Source organism: Balaenoptera acutorostrata, chromosome 3 (genome assembly GCF_949987535.1).
Source record: "Balaenoptera acutorostrata chromosome 3, mBalAcu1.1, whole genome shotgun sequence".
Lineage (NCBI taxonomy): Eukaryota > Metazoa > Chordata > Mammalia > Artiodactyla > Balaenopteridae > Balaenoptera > Balaenoptera acutorostrata.
In genome coordinates this window covers 84,078,471-84,101,050 of record NC_080066.1, presented here as the reverse complement: position 1 = coordinate 84,101,050, position 22,580 = coordinate 84,078,471, and the positions used below count along the sequence as shown (strand labels likewise).

At 37.4% G+C, this 22,580-nt stretch overlaps 1 protein-coding gene across 2 annotated transcripts; it reads right to left on the bottom strand.

Moving 5' to 3' along the window:
* Window positions 1-3,641: 3,641 nt before the first annotated feature.
* ARPP19 (cAMP regulated phosphoprotein 19) lies at window positions 3,642-21,921 on the bottom strand. Of its 2 annotated transcripts, XM_057543372.1 has the most exons (4): window positions 21,833-21,921; window positions 21,566-21,620; window positions 11,641-11,763; window positions 3,642-7,750 (listed from the first exon to the last, which is right to left on the bottom strand). In XM_057543372.1, the coding sequence occupies exons 2-4, from the start codon at window positions 21,608-21,610 to the stop codon at window positions 7,580-7,582; spliced, it is 339 nt and encodes a 112-aa protein (XP_057399355.1). In that variant the 5' UTR covers window positions 21,611-21,620; window positions 21,833-21,921; the 3' UTR covers window positions 3,642-7,579. The 2 variants fall into 2 exon arrangements, with proteins under 2 accessions (XP_057399355.1, XP_057399354.1); XM_057543371.1 differs by lacking the exon at window positions 21,833-21,921 and having other exon boundaries at window positions 21,566-21,758.
* Window positions 21,922-22,580: the final 659 nt, after the last annotated feature.

Genomic DNA, 22,580 nt, shown 5'->3' with positions numbered 1-22,580 from the left:
ATCTTACACACTAGAGAGACAAGAAATACTGTTGACAGCCAATGAGATAAGAAATAATGGTGAAAATATATTATTAGACATTGTAAAGGAAGCCTATAGAGGAATCAAAAGTAGTGATATGATCCTAGAAAGAGGGTGGGAAGGAGGGGAGGTGGAAAATGTAAGCTTAATCCTCATTTATCAGTCTTGAAAACTATTAATTTATGTCTAAAATTAAGAAATTAAGAAACAGTGGTATAAACATACTATTGAGAGGCATGGAGGCAACTACCAGAAGAAACACAAAACAGCTTGAATATCTCCAGTGGTAGAGGAGCTAAACTTGGTGGTAGAGGCATATTTTGCGATTTTTAGCTTTTCACTATGTCCTTCTATACTACTTGACTTTAGAATCATTACAAGTATACTTTTACCTTTTAAAAAAGTGAAGAGGGGGGGCTTCCCTGGTGGCGCAGTGGTTGAGAATCTGCCTGCTAATGCAGGGGACACGGGTTCGAGCCCTGGTCTGGGAAGATCCCACATGCCACGGAGCAGCTGGGCCCGTGAGCCACAATTGCTGAGCCTGCGCGTCTGGAGCCTGTGCCCCGCAACGGGAGGGGCCGCGATGGAGAAAGGCCCGCGCACCGCGATGAAGAGCGGTCCCCGCACCGCGATGAAGAGTGGCCCCCGCTTGCCGCAACTGGAGAAAGCCCTCGCACGAACCGAAGACCCAATACAGACAAAAATAAATAAATTAATTAATTAAAAAGAAAATCCTTAAAAAAAAAAAAAAGTGAAGAGGAGCAGGAAAAGAAATCTAATAATTTAATTTAGAACCAGGTTTTGGTTCTACCATTCTTTTCCACATTTTTACCCCAATGATTGACGCCCCACAGAAGGCATTTGCTCCATTCAGTTCTCCTTAAAAAAATTAAAATTAAAATTTTTTAAAAAAGCTGTGAATTCAAACAATGATCCCAACGAAACCACTTTTAAATTTCTAGATCCTTTCTGGATCTGTTAAGTACATACATGCTTTTACAAAGCTATAAAGAGTCCCTGGGTCTCAAAGCTCTACCCTCTTCTCTTCCTACCCTCCAGGAAAATGACCTCAACCCCCCTCTCTTACAGGTAGGACTAAGGTCATTCAGTGACCACTCTCCTCTAGTATCCCTTTCCCCCACCTGCACTCTAGTCATTCATCCTCTGTTTGGAAGACATGCCAAGGCTAATCTCCTCACGCATGCTCTCAACCCCAGCTCTTGCCCTCTTGCCTCTTCTGTATCTTTGGTTTTTCTCCCATGCTTTTGTTTTGCCTATCTATAACCAAACTCAAATCTTTCCTACATTTAAAAGCAAAGGCAAAGACTGTATCTTCTTTTATGTACCTCAGAAATTCTCAAAAAATCACATCCTCTCCACTAACTCACCTTTCATCACTTATTGTTCCTTTTCTGTCCCTCTGTCCCAGGCCCATGCACACCTCTACTGAAACTGCTCTCTCCAAATGATCAGTGATACCAATTTCCAGTGGCCTTTTCTCAGGTCCCATTCTTCCTCATTCTGTTGCACTCTACTCTGTAGACGACCATCCTCTTATTGAAATTTTTCCTCCCTTTGCTTCTGTAGAACCAATCTCCCATGGGAATGTGAATAGACTGCAAACAGCTGGCAATATTGTAACAGAATATACCCAGGATATTCTATTGAAGAAGTGAAAGGTTTGTGTTCTGTAACTTGTTAAGTGTGGCATGACAGAAAGCTGCCCACTGGTGTGTCTGCTTCTGATCTTTATCCTAAAAATATGGCTGCTCTATAGTGATCATTTTTGCAGTAACTCAAGCAACTGGCACCTTACATCTATAGACAAAGTCTTTAGGAATGTTAGCTTGTATAGTTGCAGGAAAGTGAGAGTCTACAAGACACTAATCAGCCCAAGTTATTGGTAATGGGGCAATAAAGAGCCTCAGAAACCAGATGCAGAATGTTTGCAAGGTTGTGATCACAAGCAAGAGTAGAGAAGCAGTGAACATTTAATACATCCTTGCCATGGAAAATCAGGCGCACCAATTTCAGTGATGTGAGGTTTATGAGAGCAAAGTTCTTTGACATTTCTCCTCATGCAGAGAAACAAGAGTATAAAGGCCTACTGCAACGAAGGAAAGGTTAGATGTGACTGAGATGGAGAATCATCATCTCTCTGCATCCATAACCTTAATCTGGTTTCTCACTTAATCTCCAACCCAATATTCCAATTCCATTTCACTTTATTCATTCAAGAAGCATTTGAGTATGTATAAGCTGTTTCTAGGTGCTAGGGATGCAATAACGAATTAAGACTTCATCTAAGGAAGTTAAATTTGATCCGAGATCAGAATGAAAAAGAGCTAGCCAAACTACGAAACAGGGAAAGTGTTTAATGGAAAAGAAACATGTTCAGCAGGGGCAAAAGGATCTTGGATATATGATTTCAGAATGGAAATGGGATGGGGCAGTGGGAATGGGTGGGATTGCAGCACGCACAAGGGAGCAGGAGTAGAAAGTTATGTGTTTGTTAGAACTATAGCAGTTGTCCAGGTAAGAAATAGTGGCTTTGGGTATGGTGCCAGCAGGGAAGAGAAATGGACAAATTCAGTGTATTTTGGTGGGTGTTGGTCACAGCCTCTGAGGAATAAAGGATAACTTCTAACGTTGGCTCGAGTACTCAAGTGGGCAAGTGCACAGAGGTGTATTTACTGAGTTGAAGGCTGGAGGAAAGGACAGTGTTATGCAGGAAAATCAAGTTCCTTCGCATGCCCTGATCTCCAACCAAACTTCCTTATACAGAGCCACATTTTCCCAACTCCTTGCCTATTTGAAAATAACAGCCCTCCACCTAAAATGCTTCTTCCTCCCTTTCCCTCCACCAATGCCTACAGCAACCCATCTCTCAAAACTACCTCTAAAATTTCCCTAACTTACCACTCATCCCATGTATCCCCTAAATTTAATAATGCATTCCTCTAGACTTCCTGGAACTTTATTTTTATTTCTATTTCTCTTAAGGAATGTAATACTTCTACCTTGCATTGAATTTTATCTATCCATCTATCTACCTTATCTATCTATCTATATGCACACACACACATACAGTTGACCCTTAAACAACACGGGTTTGAATTGTGTGGGACCACTTATAGGTGGAATTTTTCACTAAATACACACTACAATATTACACGATCTGTGATTGGTTGAATCCGTGGATGCAGAACCACGGATAAGGGGCAGACTGTAAGCTATACAAAAATTTTCAACTGCTCCCAGGGTTGGCACCCCTAACCCCCCATACTGTTCAAGGGTCAACTGTATATATATAAAATTTCTCAGAATGTCTCATCCAACTTTCTATTTCTGACAGTATTGTACTAGAGTATTTTATACCTGAGATGGAAAAGACTCACAATCTGCAAACATTTCATGTTACCTAAATTACAAAAGTCTTTACAAATATTAAGTTAGGCTGCTAGGATCTCATAAACGAACATTATTTAAATTAAAACAAAATTTAAGACTACAAGAGTCAAATTCTTTCTGCATATCGTAGTAGCTGAAATCTAAAGGGATCAACTTCAGAAAATATACTGAAAAACAATATAACACTTAAATGAGACAAAAACTGCAAATCAAATCAATAGAAATTAAGTAGATCAATTTATTTTTGTGTATTTCACAAGTATAATTTTGGAAGGGCTATTTGACAAATATCAGCATTAACTGCCAACTCTATAGACATGTTCAACAAAAAAGGCATTTACTCTTGGCCCTTTTAATACAGGCAAGTGTCCTACTGCATCACAAATAAAAGATGCAGTAACAGATTTGAGGGTATATTAAAGAAATTAGATTTTTCTTTCAAATGCTGTTTAGTTGATAAGTAACATAATACAAACATAATTAATGGCTGTCATGACCATCAGTGATTTCCAGAATAAAACCCATAGGCCTACCTACTTTAAAAGGCAGAAACTAGTAAAACAGTATTAAAATCAGTGTTTTTATCCTTAGATTAACAATCCCAGAATGAGACTTCTTTGATCCCAATTTTATAAGGTGTGGTGTGATGTCAGGGGGAGAAGGGATATGGGGGAAGACTGGCACTGCATGCTGAATTGCAGAGTTGGGACGGTGGCTCAAACTTGTCATTATGCAGATGAAAACAGTGCTTTAGAAAATTTTAAATGGGTCCTTAATTGTGTTATATTGGGAAGGGTATTAAAGGATTGATCAGGCATCAGTCCTAAATACCATTTAATAGATGCCATCAGGAGGCTTAAGAAATAAGCAGGGATGGGAGGGGGGAGAAGTGAAGTAAAATGAGGTGAAAAAGGAAAATGAAAAATGGAAGAAATGTGTCTGAATGTTGGGGAATGTAAAAAGGCCACCACAGAAACTGCTTAAGTTGCCACTCAGACATGCTCTTCCTATTGGATACCTGCCCCTGGATCACCAAACACCAAGTTTAGAGCACAATTCAAGTAGAGATATTTCAGCCCTGATAAAACTTCATTAATTTGGATTGAGAAAGAATACATGTCTGATTTAGTAAAAAGTATCAATAAACATTCAGAGGTATAGTTTTGTTACATCAAGTAAAAACAGCAACAAATTCCAAGTGAAGTAACAAGTAGAGGGCTTGATGAATAGTTAAGACTTATTTTTAGGTGCGCAGCAAAGGAATATTGAATAACTTGTAAATAGACTGCAAAAATGCTCCTTTCAGTTCATCAAAACCATCCAACAGTCCTTACTATCCCAACATGCCAATAACTATAATTGTTTTAGTCAGATGTAGCCTTTAAAAATGAAATGTTTCTCAGAACTGTATTATCAAATAGGAGCTCCTGGACATAAAACAGGTAATTGAGTTCAGACATTAGCTAGTTTTCATGAAGTATTTATCTCCAACTTGTTTACTCCAACATTCATTTATAAGAAGAAGGACAATGATTAAAACTGGCCATTTCTCAAACCACAATTCTGAAACCACAGAAATGTTTAAGCCCATCTTGGTCAAAAATCTTCATTCAAGCAATGGTGAAACAGCCTGCAAATATGTCTTCAATAAACTGAGCTTTGAAGCAGAACAAAAACAGAAAAATGTAAAACCTCTATCCCAAGCACCAATAATGGAGGTTAAGCAATTATACCTACAAGTCCTAAATGACAGGTCTTTTCTGATGGAAAATCCTGAGATTTCTATCACTGTGACTTTACAGAAGGCAGGTTGGTTTAATGAGGAAATTTACTTTTAATAAACAGACAATCAACAGTATTTTATTTTGGGCACTTACTCAGTATTTCACAGATCCTCAACAAGTTTTGAGGTAGGTTAATATTAGTATTGTATTTCACAAATGAAAACTCAGGCAGAGATTACATCACGTGTCGCAAACCATAACAGGAGTCCTACCATAATCAGTAACGTGGTCTGATCTTTCAGATTAATCTCTGATGTGTGTGTGAATTTGATGGTGCTAGCTTGCAAACAGTCATAAAAACAGAACAAAACAAAACCACTAGATATTCTACTTTGGGGTATTTTGTAATCCTTAAATAATCCTACAATGATTATACATACTTTGGAACAACCTACTTACTCCCATTACAAATCTATGTATATGTAACTAATCCTTATAATAACAAATTAGCACATTATCGATTCTGTTGTTTTCTGCCTTTTGGGGTGGGTGAAGCAGGAAGGTAATCAGCAAGTTTTCCTCAGAGAGCTAGGCAGCCTTTAAGTGCAGGGACTATGCTCAAGGCACCATCTACGGTGATTTGGGGTCATAGGAAAGCAGGTATACAAATGGAGCCAAGTTCCAGAAAAGATGCCTGGATCCAAAAGAGGGGGAGGCCCTGCACAAGTCAAAGATGAAGAAAAATATACTATCATCTCAGGCTACATATCCTCAGCATCATGGGAAGAGCGCCTAAAAGACCAGTAAATTTGTCCCAGTGAAGTCTGTTAATTAAAGTTCTTACTGACTAGATAAACCGCAAGTATTGTATTTTATTAAAGTGACATCTATAGAAACAAAATATCTAAGTATTTATTATGAATATGTTCCACCTATCATGTAAATTCCTCTAATTGTCACAAGCCTAATTCACCTAGCTCATTATAATTACTTAAAATTCAGCTCATCCTGACTAGGTTCCTGGGCCAATCTTCTCAAATATTTGTTTCATTATAAATTTCCTTTTATTTAAACAATTGTCAATTCTTAACAATACAGGATTAAGAGTGGTTAATTAACAACTGAGAAATTATAAGGAAAATATCATTATTGTGTTAGAATATACAGCATTCAACAGAGCAAATTTCAAGAGTAAAGATATAGACACCTATGTTCCTGAAGAGACTGCACGGCACAGCCCAACACAATTTGAGTCAAAGAAGCAAGAAAAAAAGAAGGGAGGGGCCACAGGAGGCAAAGTATTTTATTCTAGTGTCCCCAAAATTGACTGTGGAAGTAAAAAGTTTCTACATTAAAAAAGTTTATATAAATTACATGAATTGTAATTTTCATAAAAGTCAAAATGAAATGTTCTGCATAGGACAAAAGATATGCCTAAGCAACATATCATATTTGCACAAGGCCACTGAATGTCATGGATATGAGGAACAAATGAAAATGCGTAAGTCTGTGGCAGACTGAGCAAAGATTTCAGTTTGGTGTCCTATAAGCCCAAGACTGTAAACTACTCTACTACGCAGAAGCTCTAATGACACAGGGTTTTGTGTGGGAACTCTTGTGCTTCTGCTTGGCACACCATCTACTCTTTAATATGTGAAATTAATACAGACAGTTGTGAGAGGTTGTGCAAAACTACTGTATTTACAAAAATGGCACAAAAGTGAATTCAACAGTCGGTGCACATGCACACTTCATTCACATCTTAACAACAAAAGGTATTCTAATACTACAGAACTGAATAAGAATACTAGCTTCAACAGCAGCTGTTAAGCACTAGAGTCACATAAGTTACACCAGAATGGGCAAATATTGCCCAAGTAAAATTCTATTGTTAAAGCTGAAACAGATTTAAGGCCATTCAAGTTCAAGCACAGGATACAAATCTTTTGAAGCCCCATCTATTTGTGTTTGAAATATGTGACCTTTCTTCTAACTTGTGGTCTTAAACTTGTTTTACAAAATCCAAAAGGAAAATACACAAGAAATCAATACAATAGAGGTTACATTAAATAAGAGTAACATACAAAGCTATAATTAAGATGAATTAAAGAAAGCCAAAACATTAAAACTGTAAAACTTGCTTGTTACTTGTTGGAACCAGCCCTACACTAGGAGTTAGGTAATATATACAATTATTTTCAAGTAGATTACTTTACATTGCTCTAACATGTTCTTTTCATCAGTGCACTGTTAAACTAATCAAAACTCTATACATGTATATTCCCTTACACACACACTACCACTACCTGCAAAGCCTTAACTCTCAAATGACTTAGTGAGTGAAAGGAAATAAAAAGTGGAGAAGTAACATATTAAGGAGAAATAATGGGAATTAGAAGATTCATGCAGTTCAGCTCTTTTAATCAGCCAGCCAGCTTGCTAGTAACAAGAGATGGTTTCCGTTGAGGAAGGTCCTGTGGAGTGGGAATGTGGTCACCAGTGACCTCTGTCTTATCCGGAGCTGCAGTAGGAAGTTGCTTGTTCTTCATTTTTGCTTTAGCCATGTTGTAATCCCCAGAATCAAAATATTTTTGCTACAAGAAAAAAAAATTCAGACTAGAGTTTAAAAAGCTTTCGTATGCAATTACACTGGTTTAAGATATAGATGTGACCCTGTACCGTCAAAATAAAATAAACCTATAAGTTTTTAAACAAAAACATCAACTACACGAAATAGCTATGACTCTATAGTGAGTTCTATCACAAGTCAACAGCTGAGAAGTCAGGCAAGAACCCCTTCTTCAGGCTTACTTATATCATTCTAGTTCCAGTATGGAACCCTCAATATTGATATCAACTTCCATATCAATCTATCTGGGAGCTAATAGCCCTGGACTTAAAGAGTGGGACACAAGCCTTTCACTTACTAATGGAAAAACCAGCATGAATTTCTTGTTTAAATGATTTTGAAAATAAAATCACACAATCCACCAACTTGCATTTGGGATGTCACCCACCTCCAATCAAGCTTACAATTATTAAAACTATTATTTATAGTTGCTGGTACTCTGTCATCTAAGATGAACTTTTCTGTAAAGATTTAAACCATTTATTTGAATTAGAGCAGTTCACTAACATAAAAATTAAGGTTAAAATATAAATGCTAGGGTAACAGACGAAATGAACTCATTAGAAATTAATTATCACTTAAAATACACATCCCTATCCTATACCACCATTTTTCACCTAAGACACTAAGTAACAACAATCGCTCTTTTTAGTTGGAGAGATGGATGCAGTAACAACCACACCATTTATCACTGAAATAGAAACTGTGGAGCTAAAGATCAACCTTAATATAGATAATCTACATGAGTTAGTCTGTTCCGAGGTAAAAACAGATGAACTTGCCTGGGTTCTGACTTTCACCTATCATGTTTAGCCCACCTTTACTGAGTGCCTGCAATACTACACGAGGCACTGTGTGAATCATGAAGAGAGATATAAAGATGGACAACAGCCAAATAAATCCACTGTTACACTGTTTTAAATACATGAGGTGCTATGGTTATTCAAAGGAGGGGAACCTAACCTTTGCCTACAGCATAGACAAGAAGGAATAATCCAGATACGAGATGAGAGCTTGGACAAAGGATGAAGGGGGGATATATAAATATTCTCTTTGAGACTTCAGAGGTAACTCAAGTGGTAAATGAAGGAGCTAGGAACTCACAGCTTAGTTTAAGATTGCTGAATGGCCTGAAAAAAAGGTCTCACCGGCTGCCTCCCTCCAGTGACTATTCTTTTATAAGCATCTGGCCTTAGGCCAGAGTCTAAAGTTAGAAATTGCTTTTCATGTGTCACTTGGACCAGGCCTTTCTAAGACTTGCTGCAGCTTCATTTCTGCATGTTTCAAAATAAGTGTAGTGAAAAAAAACCTCAGAACTTCTGATGTACTATATTATATTAGAGAGTTACTTCTGAAGTTTAGTAGCCTCTAAAAGAGAAAGCAGACTGCCAAATTTCTTAGAGTCAAAAGCACAAAATGAGAACTTTAACACATAGTGCAAATTTTAGGCAGATTTTCCCCAATGTAATAAAGTCTGTTTCTAATGTTACCTATTTTATAGTAACCAAAGGTTCATCACAAGGGGATCACACTTAACTGTAGAGTAGGTTACTTTGCTTGAGGAAAAGGAATTAAATTTATTTAGTGTGGTGAGAGAAAAACTAAACTCAATGCTTAATAATTATAACTGCTCTAGGTAGAGGAATGAACTAGATCAATGTTTCTCATATTGGAAAAGATACAGTTCAAGAAGGCAATATTACTTGTCTTTAACAATTTTTAAATTTTGTGTAAGTGAACATTTTAAAAATTAACATATTCTGTACCATCTAGATGACATTCTTATAAGAGCCTTTTCCCACTTCAATTTAAGGGCCACACTTACATCCATATTTATAATTGCACTGACACTAATGGATCACCAAAGTGACAATATTTAATTTTAAGGCCATGTTTCTTAAAACTGGATCCTCAGTTTTCTTGGGACTTCACAAACTCCACAAATATGAAAAAACATGGGCCAGACTGCTGCTTGATATCCCTCACACGTCATATTGTTAAAAGCCTAAAAATAGGTATCCGAATAAATAACATTAACGAGTACAATAAAACAGAAAGGGACCTAAAATAAATGATATGTAACCAACCCTCTCAAATAAACAAGAAACTGTTTAAAGATACTAAGATAACTTGCCAGTTTGCTATTATGACAGAGGAAAACTAAAACCCTGTGATCCAGACATTTTTTAAAAAACAAAACTCTTTTAACATAGTAAGAAATTATATCATTGAATATAACACTTCATTTCCCTAATATAAAAGTGCTTATTCACTGACATTTTGGTAAAATACAGAATCATTGAAGAGCTCCCTTCTCAAATTCTATATAAATTTCTTGATTCAAGTGGCATTTTCTTATTGACAACTATTTACATCTATAACACCAACGCCAAGATACAATGTATATAAATTCTAACTTGAAGATACTTAAAAAGTCATAAATCGTTGAAGCTAGAGAAAAATGACAAAGTCAACAGCCCAAATGTTGGAAGAAAGGCTGTTAGCATAAGTTATACTGAAGATTAGCAAAGGAAAAAAAGTTTCCTAAACACTAATAATCAGTCAAATCCCAAATCCAAATAATAATAATCAAAGAAAATTACATAATTTCATACTAAAACCACATGTGATGGGATGATTTCAAAATGAGACTTGGTATGGATACATTTTACACAGAATGTAGAACATGTTTCTCAATGATGCTTTTTTCTATTTATCCCCTACATTATGGTCTTTGCTTTTTAAATGACCACATAATGTTCTACTTTGTTGACTTATCACAATTTACTTACTATATCTCTGCTGTTGAATAGTGATGCTGCTTTTTATTATAGTTAAAGCTACAAAGAAATAATTGTTCTAATTTATACTTCATTCATTTCTATCCTGGATAAACATTTTTTTCTGTGTCTAATAACAATATTTCCTCTGCTAAAATCCTTTATCTAGGGCACCTTAATGTTTTTCTTGTGTATTTGAAAAACCATTTTATGTATTACAAATATTAACTAACATTTTTATAATAATTTCCCCACCATATTTTTTTTTTTTTTCCCCCCACCATATTACTTTTCATGGAACAAGGATTTTATTTTTATGTTTTGGTATAATCCTTCTTTGTCATTCTATTATTTCAAAGCTGTGAATGTCATTCTTTCATGCTATATAAAAACACCATTCTATATTTTGCCACTTTTAAAAGTAATCTGTTAAACTAAAATTAATGTTAAAATATTCTTTTGGTAGAAAGACAACTAGTGTATGACATCACTTATATGTGGAATCTAAAATCATCAAACTCACAGAAAACAGAGTAGAACAGTGGCTGCCAGGGGCTGAGTGGTGGGGGAAATGGGGAGATGCTGGTGAATGGGTGCAAACTCTCAATTATAAGATGCGTAAGTTCCAGGGATCTAATAAATGGACAACATGGTGTTAACTACAGTTAACAATATTGGATTGTAAATTTGGAAGTTGCTATGAGAGTCAAGCTTTAATGCTCTCACCATAACAAGAAGAAAATGGTAATTATGTGAGGTAAAAGATGTGTTAGCTAACCTTATTATGGTAATAAGCATTTAGCAATATGTACATGTATCAAATCATCACACTGTACACCTTAAAGTTACATAATATTTTACGTCAGTTATAACTCAATAAAGCTGAAAAAAATATTCTCTTGAAATTTGATTTGAGAAAATAATCCACATATAACTATAGCCAACATATATACTTATCAATGCACACACATCTGGTGGTAAAGAGCTATAAACACAGACACCCATTTCACAATCTCTTTCGGCACACTGAGTTCACAGGACTTAAACATTGGAAGATTTACACATGAGAACTTACCCCTTTCTGCAATCGTTTCCTTAAAAAATCTGAACCTCCAGGCTTTTGTCCCAGATGAGGATACCTTGCTTTTAATTTTGCTTCTTCAGCTTTCTCTGGACTAGTCACTTTGTCTTCCATTTCCTGAAATAATTTTAAATAAATTACTTCTCTATTATGATACAGTTATTTTAGATAATTCCACCTTTTAAATATCTGGATTCTGGCTTCAGTTGTCAAATACCAAATAATGCAGCAATAGACTAAGAAATCAAGCACAGAGGCTTTTAAAACATCTCTGTCTTGTTTTTCAAATGATCCATGTGATAGCTCTATTATAGCTGTGATGCATGTATAACACCCCACACACTGGATAAAAATATCAAGATAGCTCAGCTCTGAAGTCTTGCTTGCCATTACTTTCCAGTCATGTATAATACATTTATAGTTAGTCACCTTCTATGGAACTCATCAGCTCTTTGCCCATATTTAGAGAACCATCTTAATACTGTTAAAATAAAAAAGAGCTTTTTGACCTCCTGTTTATTCAAAATCATATTTAATTGAAAGCTCTGAGAATCTTTAATAGAAATTAACAGCAGCTTACTTACCATATTTTCCTTGAATAATGCAGAAGACCTTGTTATTTTTAAAGGAGAGAAACATCATCTCTGTCAATCTTTACATCTGTATATTTTATTGCCTAATTTCTCCCCATATTTAATGGCAAACAGTTTTCATGCCAAACACCCCATCTTTAATGCATCAAAAATATGTTTTCTGACCAAGGACTATCAATATCTTAAGCCTATTCACTTTTTTTTTTTTTTAGCCTATTCACTTTTAACACCAGTCTTGATATAGCTTACTTTCTTCCCCATATATATATATATATATATATATATATATATATATATATATATATATATAGGCTGTTCCACACGGCACGTGGGATCTTAGTTCCCCAACCAGGGATGGAACCTGTGCCTCCTGCAGTGGAAGCGGGGAGTCTTAACCACTGGACTGCAGCGAAGTCCCCAAGAGTAATATTTTATAGGGAAGCAGTGTTTACCACTTCATGGCAAGTAGTGCAGAAGAAAGAATGAATCAAGAAAAACAGAGCTGCCTTGATAGGGGAGGCTGGGCAATGGCAAGGCACACTTTTTAGTTAATGGACTCATTTCTGCACACCAGCTCAGCAAAATTACACACCTCTGCATATCTTGATTCTTCCAGGTTATTTATGAATATTCACAAAGCAGAACTGTTATCCATAAATGCCAAGCCTACTGTTCTTACACAGCAGCAAGTAATCATTTATTAATCTAGGAACTCAAGAAACAACTTCATATAATTTTTGCATATATCTTCCTCAAAAGTATTTTCATACGTTTTATAATCAACTTTATTCACCTTATAGATTGTCAAGATTTTTTTTCATCTTCAAAAGCTTCCTCATGTGTTGTTACCTCTTCTCATTTTCAGTCTTAGAGGATTTTGAGAATAAAGCTGCTGCTGCTGTCAAATATACCCTTTCTATGGGGCTTCTTTTATGTGTATGCTTCCTTCTGCTTCAAGTGTTCTACTCTCTTCTTATGCTGCAGTTTCATGCATCTACATAATTTGATTTTCATTCTTTTTACAATGGTTGCATCATTCACTCGATGTACAAAAAATTCAACTATATGTGTGCCCAGCCAGAGATAGAGACTCTAAATAGTATCGGTGATTCTGCCAGTCATTCCATTCAAAAAGGGTAGCTCAAGTGCAAGGTGTATGACGCAACCCTACGTTCCCAGGAGAGTCTCAATCCCAGAGTATGTCTCTTTCAGAGTGTAAGTGTACCAACATACTGTTTATCATTCCAGTGTTTAAAACACTCAGCCCCTATAACAGGAGTCAACTACCTCAGCTGGCAATCAACTGAAGAACCAGCGCAGCCATCTGTTCAAACACTAGACAAAAAAGTGACTGACTACCACTTGACCTACTGAGAATTGATGGGGCAGTCTCTAATGTGATCATGACTTCACTGGGTTTTTCAAGGGTGATTTCAGTTATATGTGATTTTTTGCCTTACTAACTTTAGAACCTAACCCCTATACAAGATATAACTACATTGTATTCATCAGATAAGCTGGAGAAGTAATATAAATTTAAGGTTCCCAGTTCAGTATAAGAGAGTGCGCTGGGTCACCACAGAGGCTTCACTTCGCTACTACAGCCCCAGGGTATCCATAGTGGTTAATTTATAAGTGGACTTGGGAGGGACCTACTCTTGGGTTCCACTATACAATTGTTTTTTAAATTGGTTGACCTTAAATTTGGACACTGGTTGAAAAGGACTCCAACCCGATTATAGCCTTTCAGTCCCAGCACCTTCAAATTAAAGGATGTTAACAGAGTCCTACATTTCCACTAAAACCATCCAGCTTTCTTAGGCTTGGGAAATGAGCGTGCTCCACTTCTTTGTTTGATTTGAATTATCAGTTCTCTGTATCTAAGAAAGATTCCTTGGAATTTCTAGTATGGGGTAGCAACTTTCCCTAGTTTCCAGCGTTTCTGCAGATTTCCGCATTTTATATACGAGAGAAAAAAAGTTGTGCACAATATGCCATCTTATCTGGCACTCCCCTATTTTCTTAATAAGGAACACATTTATGTATATATTTACATATAATATTCAATTAAATGAAACAGTTTACTATCGAAAAATATTTTGGGCAAAACAGCACCTATAGCTGAAAATATTATTTAGATTTACAATAAATTTGTAATATGTCCTAGAAAAACAAACCAATTCTTGGACTTTCTGGCCAAATACATAGCACAATGGCAAGTCCCTGCTAGGTGTAACTTTGCAGTTGGATTCAGAATTTCAGCTACATTTAACACCAAAAGGGTGGAAAATATGACCAAAGCTACATTTTTAAAATGTAGTCAGTACCATCAAGACACATACAGGGCTTCCCTGGTGGCGCAGTGGTTGAGAATCTGCCTGCCAGTGCAGGGGACGCGGGTTCGAGCCCTGGTCTGGGAGGATTCCCACATGCCGAGGAGCAACTGGGCCCGTGAACCACAATTACTGAGCCTGCGCATCTGGAGCCTGTGCTCTGCAACAAGAGAGGCCGCGATAGTGAGGGGCCCGCGCGCCGCGATGAAGAGTGGACCCCACTTGCCGCAATTAGAGAAAGCCCTCGCACAGAAACGAAGACCCAACACAGCCATAAATAAATAAATACATACATAAAAAAAATTAAAAAAAAAAAGACACGTACAATACTTTTAATGGATCATACAGAAACATTCTTAAACCTTTTGCAGATGTATACAGTTCTAGGGCTTATTGATAAGCAAGTTCAAATGCCTGGATGTTCACCAATGATCTGACGCAAGTACAGTTTGCTTGTGGAATATTAATAACACGTCAGGTGGTGGACTGTGTCCATGGGCATTCAGCCCACACTTACCCTTCTCTAAACACTCCTCTGAATCACTACAGTTAGAAGCCTGAAAGCACATTTCCCAAACTGAATTCCTATAAGGTTCTGCCAATGGTACCTACAACAGATTAAAAGGCATGGGAAAAAGAATCCATTTTATTCCTGGTGATGCCACACAATGTGCAGACAGCAGTAGCTCCTGTGTGTTCCTACAGAAGGGCATCAAGCTCATAATTAGGGTCTATTGTAGCAGCTACCTGAGATGGGGTAGAGGATGCTGGGCTCAGAATAGTGCTCACTCTTGCAGGGTCAAAGGTTTTTTTGCAATCCCTCACCTCTGGAAACATCATCTTCCCCTTTCTGCTACTCTATCCTTTCAAATAATTTGTAACCTAATCCCCTAAATCATATCCCTTTCTGTCTGAAATACCCAAATTGATTTCTATTCTCCAGAGTAGGACATTAACTGACAAAATCAGGTAAAATAAGCAATTTATTGAAATAGTTCCTAGAAAGTATTTGTATAATTTAAAAGAAAGGAGATAATACGTATAGCAATATGTATATATGTAAACTGCCAATTAAAATGAAAGGAATAAACTGTTGTATAACTTTTGCTAGAACTATTACAAATAAAAAGAGATCACCTCACCTCCAGGATGGTCCTGGCAGGATTTTGGGTGACTGGGGTGGACGTAGGGCTAAGAGGGAGAAGTGACCTGAGAGTCTACTCCAGATGCCTGACTTTGGAGTTTGGAGAGGTCTTATGTTGTGAGAACTTCATTTCACAGTGATTTAAAATAAAAAGCTGCAATAGAAATTTTTTTTTAAAAAAGGCAATTTATCCCTACAGTCATGTTAAAAAATGCAAAGAAGGACACAAAATTTGGTGTGATTGCATGTTTCTGGACATCCTTCAAAGGAATTCCTGAACATTTATTCCAGCTAGAATGAAAATACATCCCTCAAAAGGTCTGAGATAAAGAAGGAAAAAGCAAACAAAGAAATTGGTATGTATGTATGTATACTGAACAAGTCACTTTTCTCATTTTTTCCCCAGCTTTATTGAAATATAATTGGCATATTCACTTTCCTAATTTTAATGTCTTAATATGTGAGGTTCAAAAAGGACAGAACAAAAATATACAAGTTTTTTAAAGTTTAAGTGTTCTATGTTCCTGTCTCATTTAGAAAAAGATTTATGATATTAATTTTACACTTCGTTTAGTTGAGGAGGCTTGATAAAATTTCAGGGGGAATCAATTTAATAACAAAATAAAGTATATAAAAAAAAAATAAAGTATATAACTTGCAAACTAATAGCGGGGGTAAAATGGAAGAAGAAAATCAGTCAACTGAAAAAAAAAAAGGGGGGGGGGAGGGTGAGGAGGACAAGAAAGGAAAAAAAAAAAAAAAAGACCAAAAAGCTTTATTAGGAATACAGAAGATCTAATGTTTATGCCCCTAATAAGAAAGCCTCAAAATATATAAATCAACAAAATTATAGGGAGCAACTGATAAGTCTATCAGCATAGGAGAGTTCAACAGACCTTCCTCATATTGGTAGGTGAAAAAGACAAAGTAGTCAACGTACTTGATTTTAATTCTGCATCCAACAATTAGGAAATACATATTCTTCTCAAGGACAAATGGAAAAACTGACTAATTATTAGGCTGTAAAGCAAGTCTTAACCATTTCCAACCAGGCCACAATCTACGACTGCAATTCAGAAGGTTAAAAGTCAATTATTTCAAACTGTATATATCCCTGCCATTTGGAAATTAAAGTACATTACTAAATAATTCATGGTTAAAAAAGGAATCATAGGAATAAAAAAAATTACTTGGAACTCACTAATAATAAAAATTCTACACATACCAAATTTGTGGGATACAAGTGTCCCTTAAGGGCTTATATTAAAGAAAACTAAAACTCAATGAGCTATGCGTCCAACTTGAGAAGTTAGACAAAGAACGGAACCCAAAGAAAATAGGAGAAAATAAAAAGCAGAAATTAATGAAATAGAAAACAAAGATACAATAGAAAGGATCAACAAAGACGGGAAATGACAAGCTTAACCAAGAAGAAAGTATTTTTAAAAATTCAAATCTGGTTTTGAAACTTTACTCTCCAAGAGGCCTTTGTGTTACACAGAAATTTTACTACTTTTTAGAAATAGATGCTGGAATATGAGTGACTTCATTTAGCTAAGTGGTTTCTATGCTGATAATAGCTTTGGGAGGAGGGGGGGAAAAAGCATCATTAGAATTCTGGAACTTTTACTCTAGGCTACAAACTAGGAAAGCAGAAATCCAGGATATTGCAACAGGATATTGTATGCTTATGATGCACAAAAAACAAAAACTTAAAAACAATACTTTAAGTGATAGTTATTCTCTTGGCAATAACATATGTCCTAAAATAATCTTCGTTGTATACTCTACAATTAGCACAGGGCCTAATATTTATTAATGCTAGGCACTTGCATTTTTGTGAATCATTCTATTGAAATAGACTAGCTAAGCTTTCTGTAAGTAGAAAGAGTATAAGGTATAAAAGCATACATATATATAAACATACATATATTCAAATAATTAAGGATCATTTTGTAGTCTGTCATGGAATTGATAGTAAGTTTGAATGATTAATACCACTTTTTGGTCTTCAGCAGGGAAGTTACACAACATCAGCAAATAAAAATCTGACCTCTCTAAGTAAATTCTCAATCTGCTCAGCAATATGTTCATTGATGCACTGATTGATGAATAAGATTAATGAAAGCCAACAAATCCTTTGGTATAGTGTCAGGAAGGGACCAATACTGTTATCAACCTCTGTGGAAAAATTCTGTAGTCCTATTAAGTCCTTGCTGCTTGCCCAGTGCCTGGCATTTAATTGGTGTTCAATAAAAGTCTACTGAATGAACAAATACAATGTACCCCAACTGTTTTTTAAAAGTTAAGAAACTTTCTAAACACGTGATAGTTTCACCATCAGCTCATCTTTGGAATAGTTCATGTTTAGTAGACATTTATAAGTTCAGGAATAGAAGTTGTTAAGTATTAAAGTCTTGCACAAACAACCGGCAAGCCTAAACACTGTTGCTATCTCAGCAATTTACTATACAACAAATGAAAGAGCTTTTTTTTTTTTGAAAGACATTTTAAAACTTTTCTGAGGTTTACTTCTAGATTGTTAAGAATCAATGGTTGCACAACAAACCAGAGGAGCAGGTTGTGCTCCAAACTGAATATATCTTAAGCCTTTCGGTTACCAAAAGTACTGTCAAAACAGTCCCAGAAAAGGCCAATATTAACCACAATTTTTTTAAGACTGGGAAAATGGGAAAGCAATTTATATCCACTCTTTACTGATGACATAATGAAGTAATTTATACAGTAGTCCTCTTCCTCTTCCACCAGTCACAAAAGCACCAAGCATACCTTTTAAACTGACAAAAATATTTAAGTTGAGAGCTCTACTTGAGTTAGCCTTTCCCAAGACACCTTACTAACTTAATTTGATGAATCTTGTAACAAAATCTCTAGAAAACCTGTTTTCTAGAGAACCTGCTATTAAGATCTTCTCTAAAAAAAATTAAAAGCCATATATATGAAAAAATACATATAAACATCCTTCTACTTTCATTCAGATTTCTTAAGTGGGTCTAAGCTAAGGTTTTTTATATTACCATGGTCTATCCCTCTCTTTTTTTAACTGCAGTACTAGTATCGTCATTTGTATTGATATAGTGCTTTGGCAATAGTTTCAACCGAAAAGTTTGGAGAAAAATTCATTTAACCAACATTTTCAAAACAATGCCAGGCACTATCCTAGGTGCCATGGGAGAAAAGATAAAGGAGAGTCCTGAGTTTAAGATGCTCACAATGAAAACAGAACTATGTGTTTTAAGTCTCCACATGCCTCTTCTCACCCCCAGGATGAGACTGCATGCCTGTCTCAGCTAAGTGTTATTCAAAGTGGATGATGGATCCATGAGGTCTCTGCTAAAATAATGTTTACTTTTCACTTCGGTGATAATCTAAAGAAAAATATAAGCATATCCTAGGGCTTCTGAATTGCCATCTTATATTTAAGCAGTACTATGGTACTTCTGTGTCTGAGCTTTCATTTACTACTCCAGTTGTCCAAATAATGAGAAAACAACAGAGCTGAATTTAAAATGTAAATGATGTACCTAAGACTACAGTTAAACGACCATACAGCTTACTCTTAAAAAAGGGAGAAATGAAGGATCACATGGTCTAAGGGAGTGTTAACTTGCCAAACTCAAAAGGCTCCTGCACTTTAACAATTGCTACCATAGTCTCAATACACTGGAAATTCAGTTTCAGCAAAATACCATGCCACAGTGAATTAATAATCTAGAATGTTTTTGTATTTAGTTTGTTTTAGTTTTAGAGTGGTGTAAGAGAGATAGGAGTTTATACTTATTTTTACGTTTGTAATATTTAATTAGTATCGCAATAAGAAATAGTGGCCTATACAGTTTTCTTCTCTTAACAAGAGTGCACATACTACTAAGGTAGATAGTGACTTAGCTCTTACTCCATGCCAGGCTCATCTCTTTACCTTAGTTTTTCAGAGGCAATAGGCTGACGCACCATAAAACTATAAAAGTATTTTAGCTGAATACTTTGGCTTTAATTCAAAGGTCAATTGGGTACAAAAACAATAATCTAACTTTTTTAGGTCATCTAACTATTCTTCCAAATATAAGAAACAGGTGATTTGGCCCACAGGAACACAGAAGTGACTCTGCACATTTTCCTCATGTTTAGGGATGGTATCCATGCTACAGGCACTTAACATCTACAGCCAAACCTTAATTCAAGAAGGGACGTTATATTACTAACTCACACAGCAGCCCTAAAACCAAAGGACCTGAATTAAAATTTTAATGTAGACACAAAAAGAAAACATTGAAGATAGCCTTAAACGTGTTAAGAGACATAAATATTAGGCTGTCCCAAGTGAAAGCATTTACAATGCAGAAATCAACACTCCACGCTTTGGAAACATATTAACAAATCTCATAAAAGAAAATTACATAGCACATTATTGTGCATCAGAAGTCAAAACTGAGGTTGATTTTAGTGTTTAGGACAAGACAGCACAGACGTGGGTTTGCTGTTTTATCTGGGTTCCTAAATCCTAAGCAATAATGAACACCACGATAAATATTTTACAATAAATACATAATATTTAATATTACGATTATGACTGTAATTCTTAAATTATATATATAATATATACTTTTTTTTTTTGCCCCCAAGTTCGATTTTTAGCAAAGTGTGAAAAATACCCAACATAGTTTACATCGGAATATTCTCGAATGATGTAGTGACTTGGCCTATTATTTGTTATTGCTTTTTTCTCCAGTTACTTTACAAGTAATATCATAACAGAACCATCCAATTCAGGGAAAGTGAACATGGTAAAGAACACATGGAATGGGTTTAAAACACTAATCAAATTTTCAGCCTGATTAGGAGCATGGTTGTAACCTTAAGCAGAAGCCCTTACAAAATCCAAGTATTAGACCAAATCCTATTTATGACAATGCCCTCTGATTCTTTAAATAATTATGGTGGAAGAAGCAAGCACTAGCCTAGACAAATATAAAGCCTTTATATCCATAATCTGAATCACACCGATCCGTGGCCTATTTCCCTACATCAGCAAGGTATTACAAGTGAGTTTACAAAATGTTCCCATGTTTCCACGAAAAACGTGATCAAGTCAGCTGGCAAAAAAAAATTTAAATTCCAACCTTTCGAGTTTTAGTCAAGCGCCACAGGCGAATCCCACTGGCTCACATTTCGGAGCACACGCTGCGCCAAAGCTGCAAGTTACCCACCACATTTAAGCCTCACAACAACTGTATCCAGCAAGGACTATTATTCTTATTTTACAGATGAGAAGACTGAAGCCTGAAGAGTTTAGTAACTGACCAAGGTTACACGACTAACAATGACTGGACCTGAAATTCCAACCCAGGTCTAAGTCACCGCCCCAACACGAGGTACCACCTTTGGAGTTACGAACACGCAGACAATACAAGCAGTTGGACAGTTAGTTCTTCGAGGGAAAAATAAAGGTTCATGAGCCAAGTGCAGCCCACGGAAAAACTTAGGCTCCACGCATAAGGACCAAGTCACGGGCTCTTGTGTACAGCTGAGTGATTAAGGGAAACCCCGACACACCCAGGCGCTAAAGGAACGTTTCAGCCAGGACGCCGAGAACCTCCAACTCGCACCACGCCGGCGCTAACTACCCGAGCTCCTGCCGGCGGCCGGTTCCGGAGTGTCTGGCCTTGCCAGGCGAGGAGGAGCGGCACACCGGCTCTGCACCGGCGCCGGGCTGGCTCCGGCTGCGCCCCTTCGCCCTCGGTGGGACCAGGCCGCCGCCAGGCCCAGCCGCCGGCAGCGACGGCCCCGGGCCTTGCGGGCTCCCCGGCCCTCTCCGCGGGCACACTCACCTTCTGCTCCTCCGCGGAGGCTGCCTCGGGGACTTCCGCGGACATACTGCTCCCTCTGCGGACAAGACACCGGGAAGAGAAGCAATTACCGGGTGGCCGAGGCCGCCCGCCCGCCGCGCAGCCTCAGGCCCGCCCCGCTCCCCGAACGCCCGCCCGGGCCGTCTCTGCCCGCAGAAATGGCCGCCGCCTTATGACGACACGCAGCCCCGCCGCGCCCGGCGGGCGGCCGCCACTTCGGCCCGCCGCCCCTGCCGCGCCCTCACCTACCTTAGCCCGCTTCTCCCGCTCTGCGACGCCCAAGCACTTCCTTCTTTCCTTCAAAGGTCGCGGCTCGCGCTCACCTCACATCCGTCCGCCGAATGCTTCCTGGGAATTGTAGTTTATGAGTGGAGCCGCCTCTCCCCGCCCTCGCCTGCCTAGTCTCGTCCCTTCGGTTCCAGGAGCGTTCCTATTTTCACTTCCCCAGGCTCGCCTGGTTCCGCTCTCCTCCTGGCTCTCCGCGCTGCGGTCATACAGACTTTCTTCTGGGCGCCCCATACCTCTGTGCTCCACAAGTCTCTCCCCACTCTGCTTCGCCTTCTTAACCCTATTTTTCACATCCTCAATCCTACGTCATTGCCTCGGGTTTTTACTGAGACCTAACTAGGTCAGATCCACCTCTTAAATGCTGTCACATCTCTGCATAGTTCGACAACGCACGCTTTATCATTAGACAGTATTTGTTGTGATTACTTTATTAATGTCACTTTTCCTGTTTAGATAAGCCACATTAGGGCAGGGACCTCGTCCGTATTTGCTTATGTTTTGTTCCCAGAGCGCAGAAATTCCTAGATAGTCAATAAATACCTGATGAAGGAATTCAGCTTCCACTCATTTGTCAACTCCCAGGGGTCCACTCCCACAACTTTACTCAAACTGCTGGTACCAAACTCCTCCAATGATTTTTTTTATATAAATTTATTTATTTTATTTATTTTATTTTTGGCTGAGTTGGGTCTTCATTGCTGCACACAGG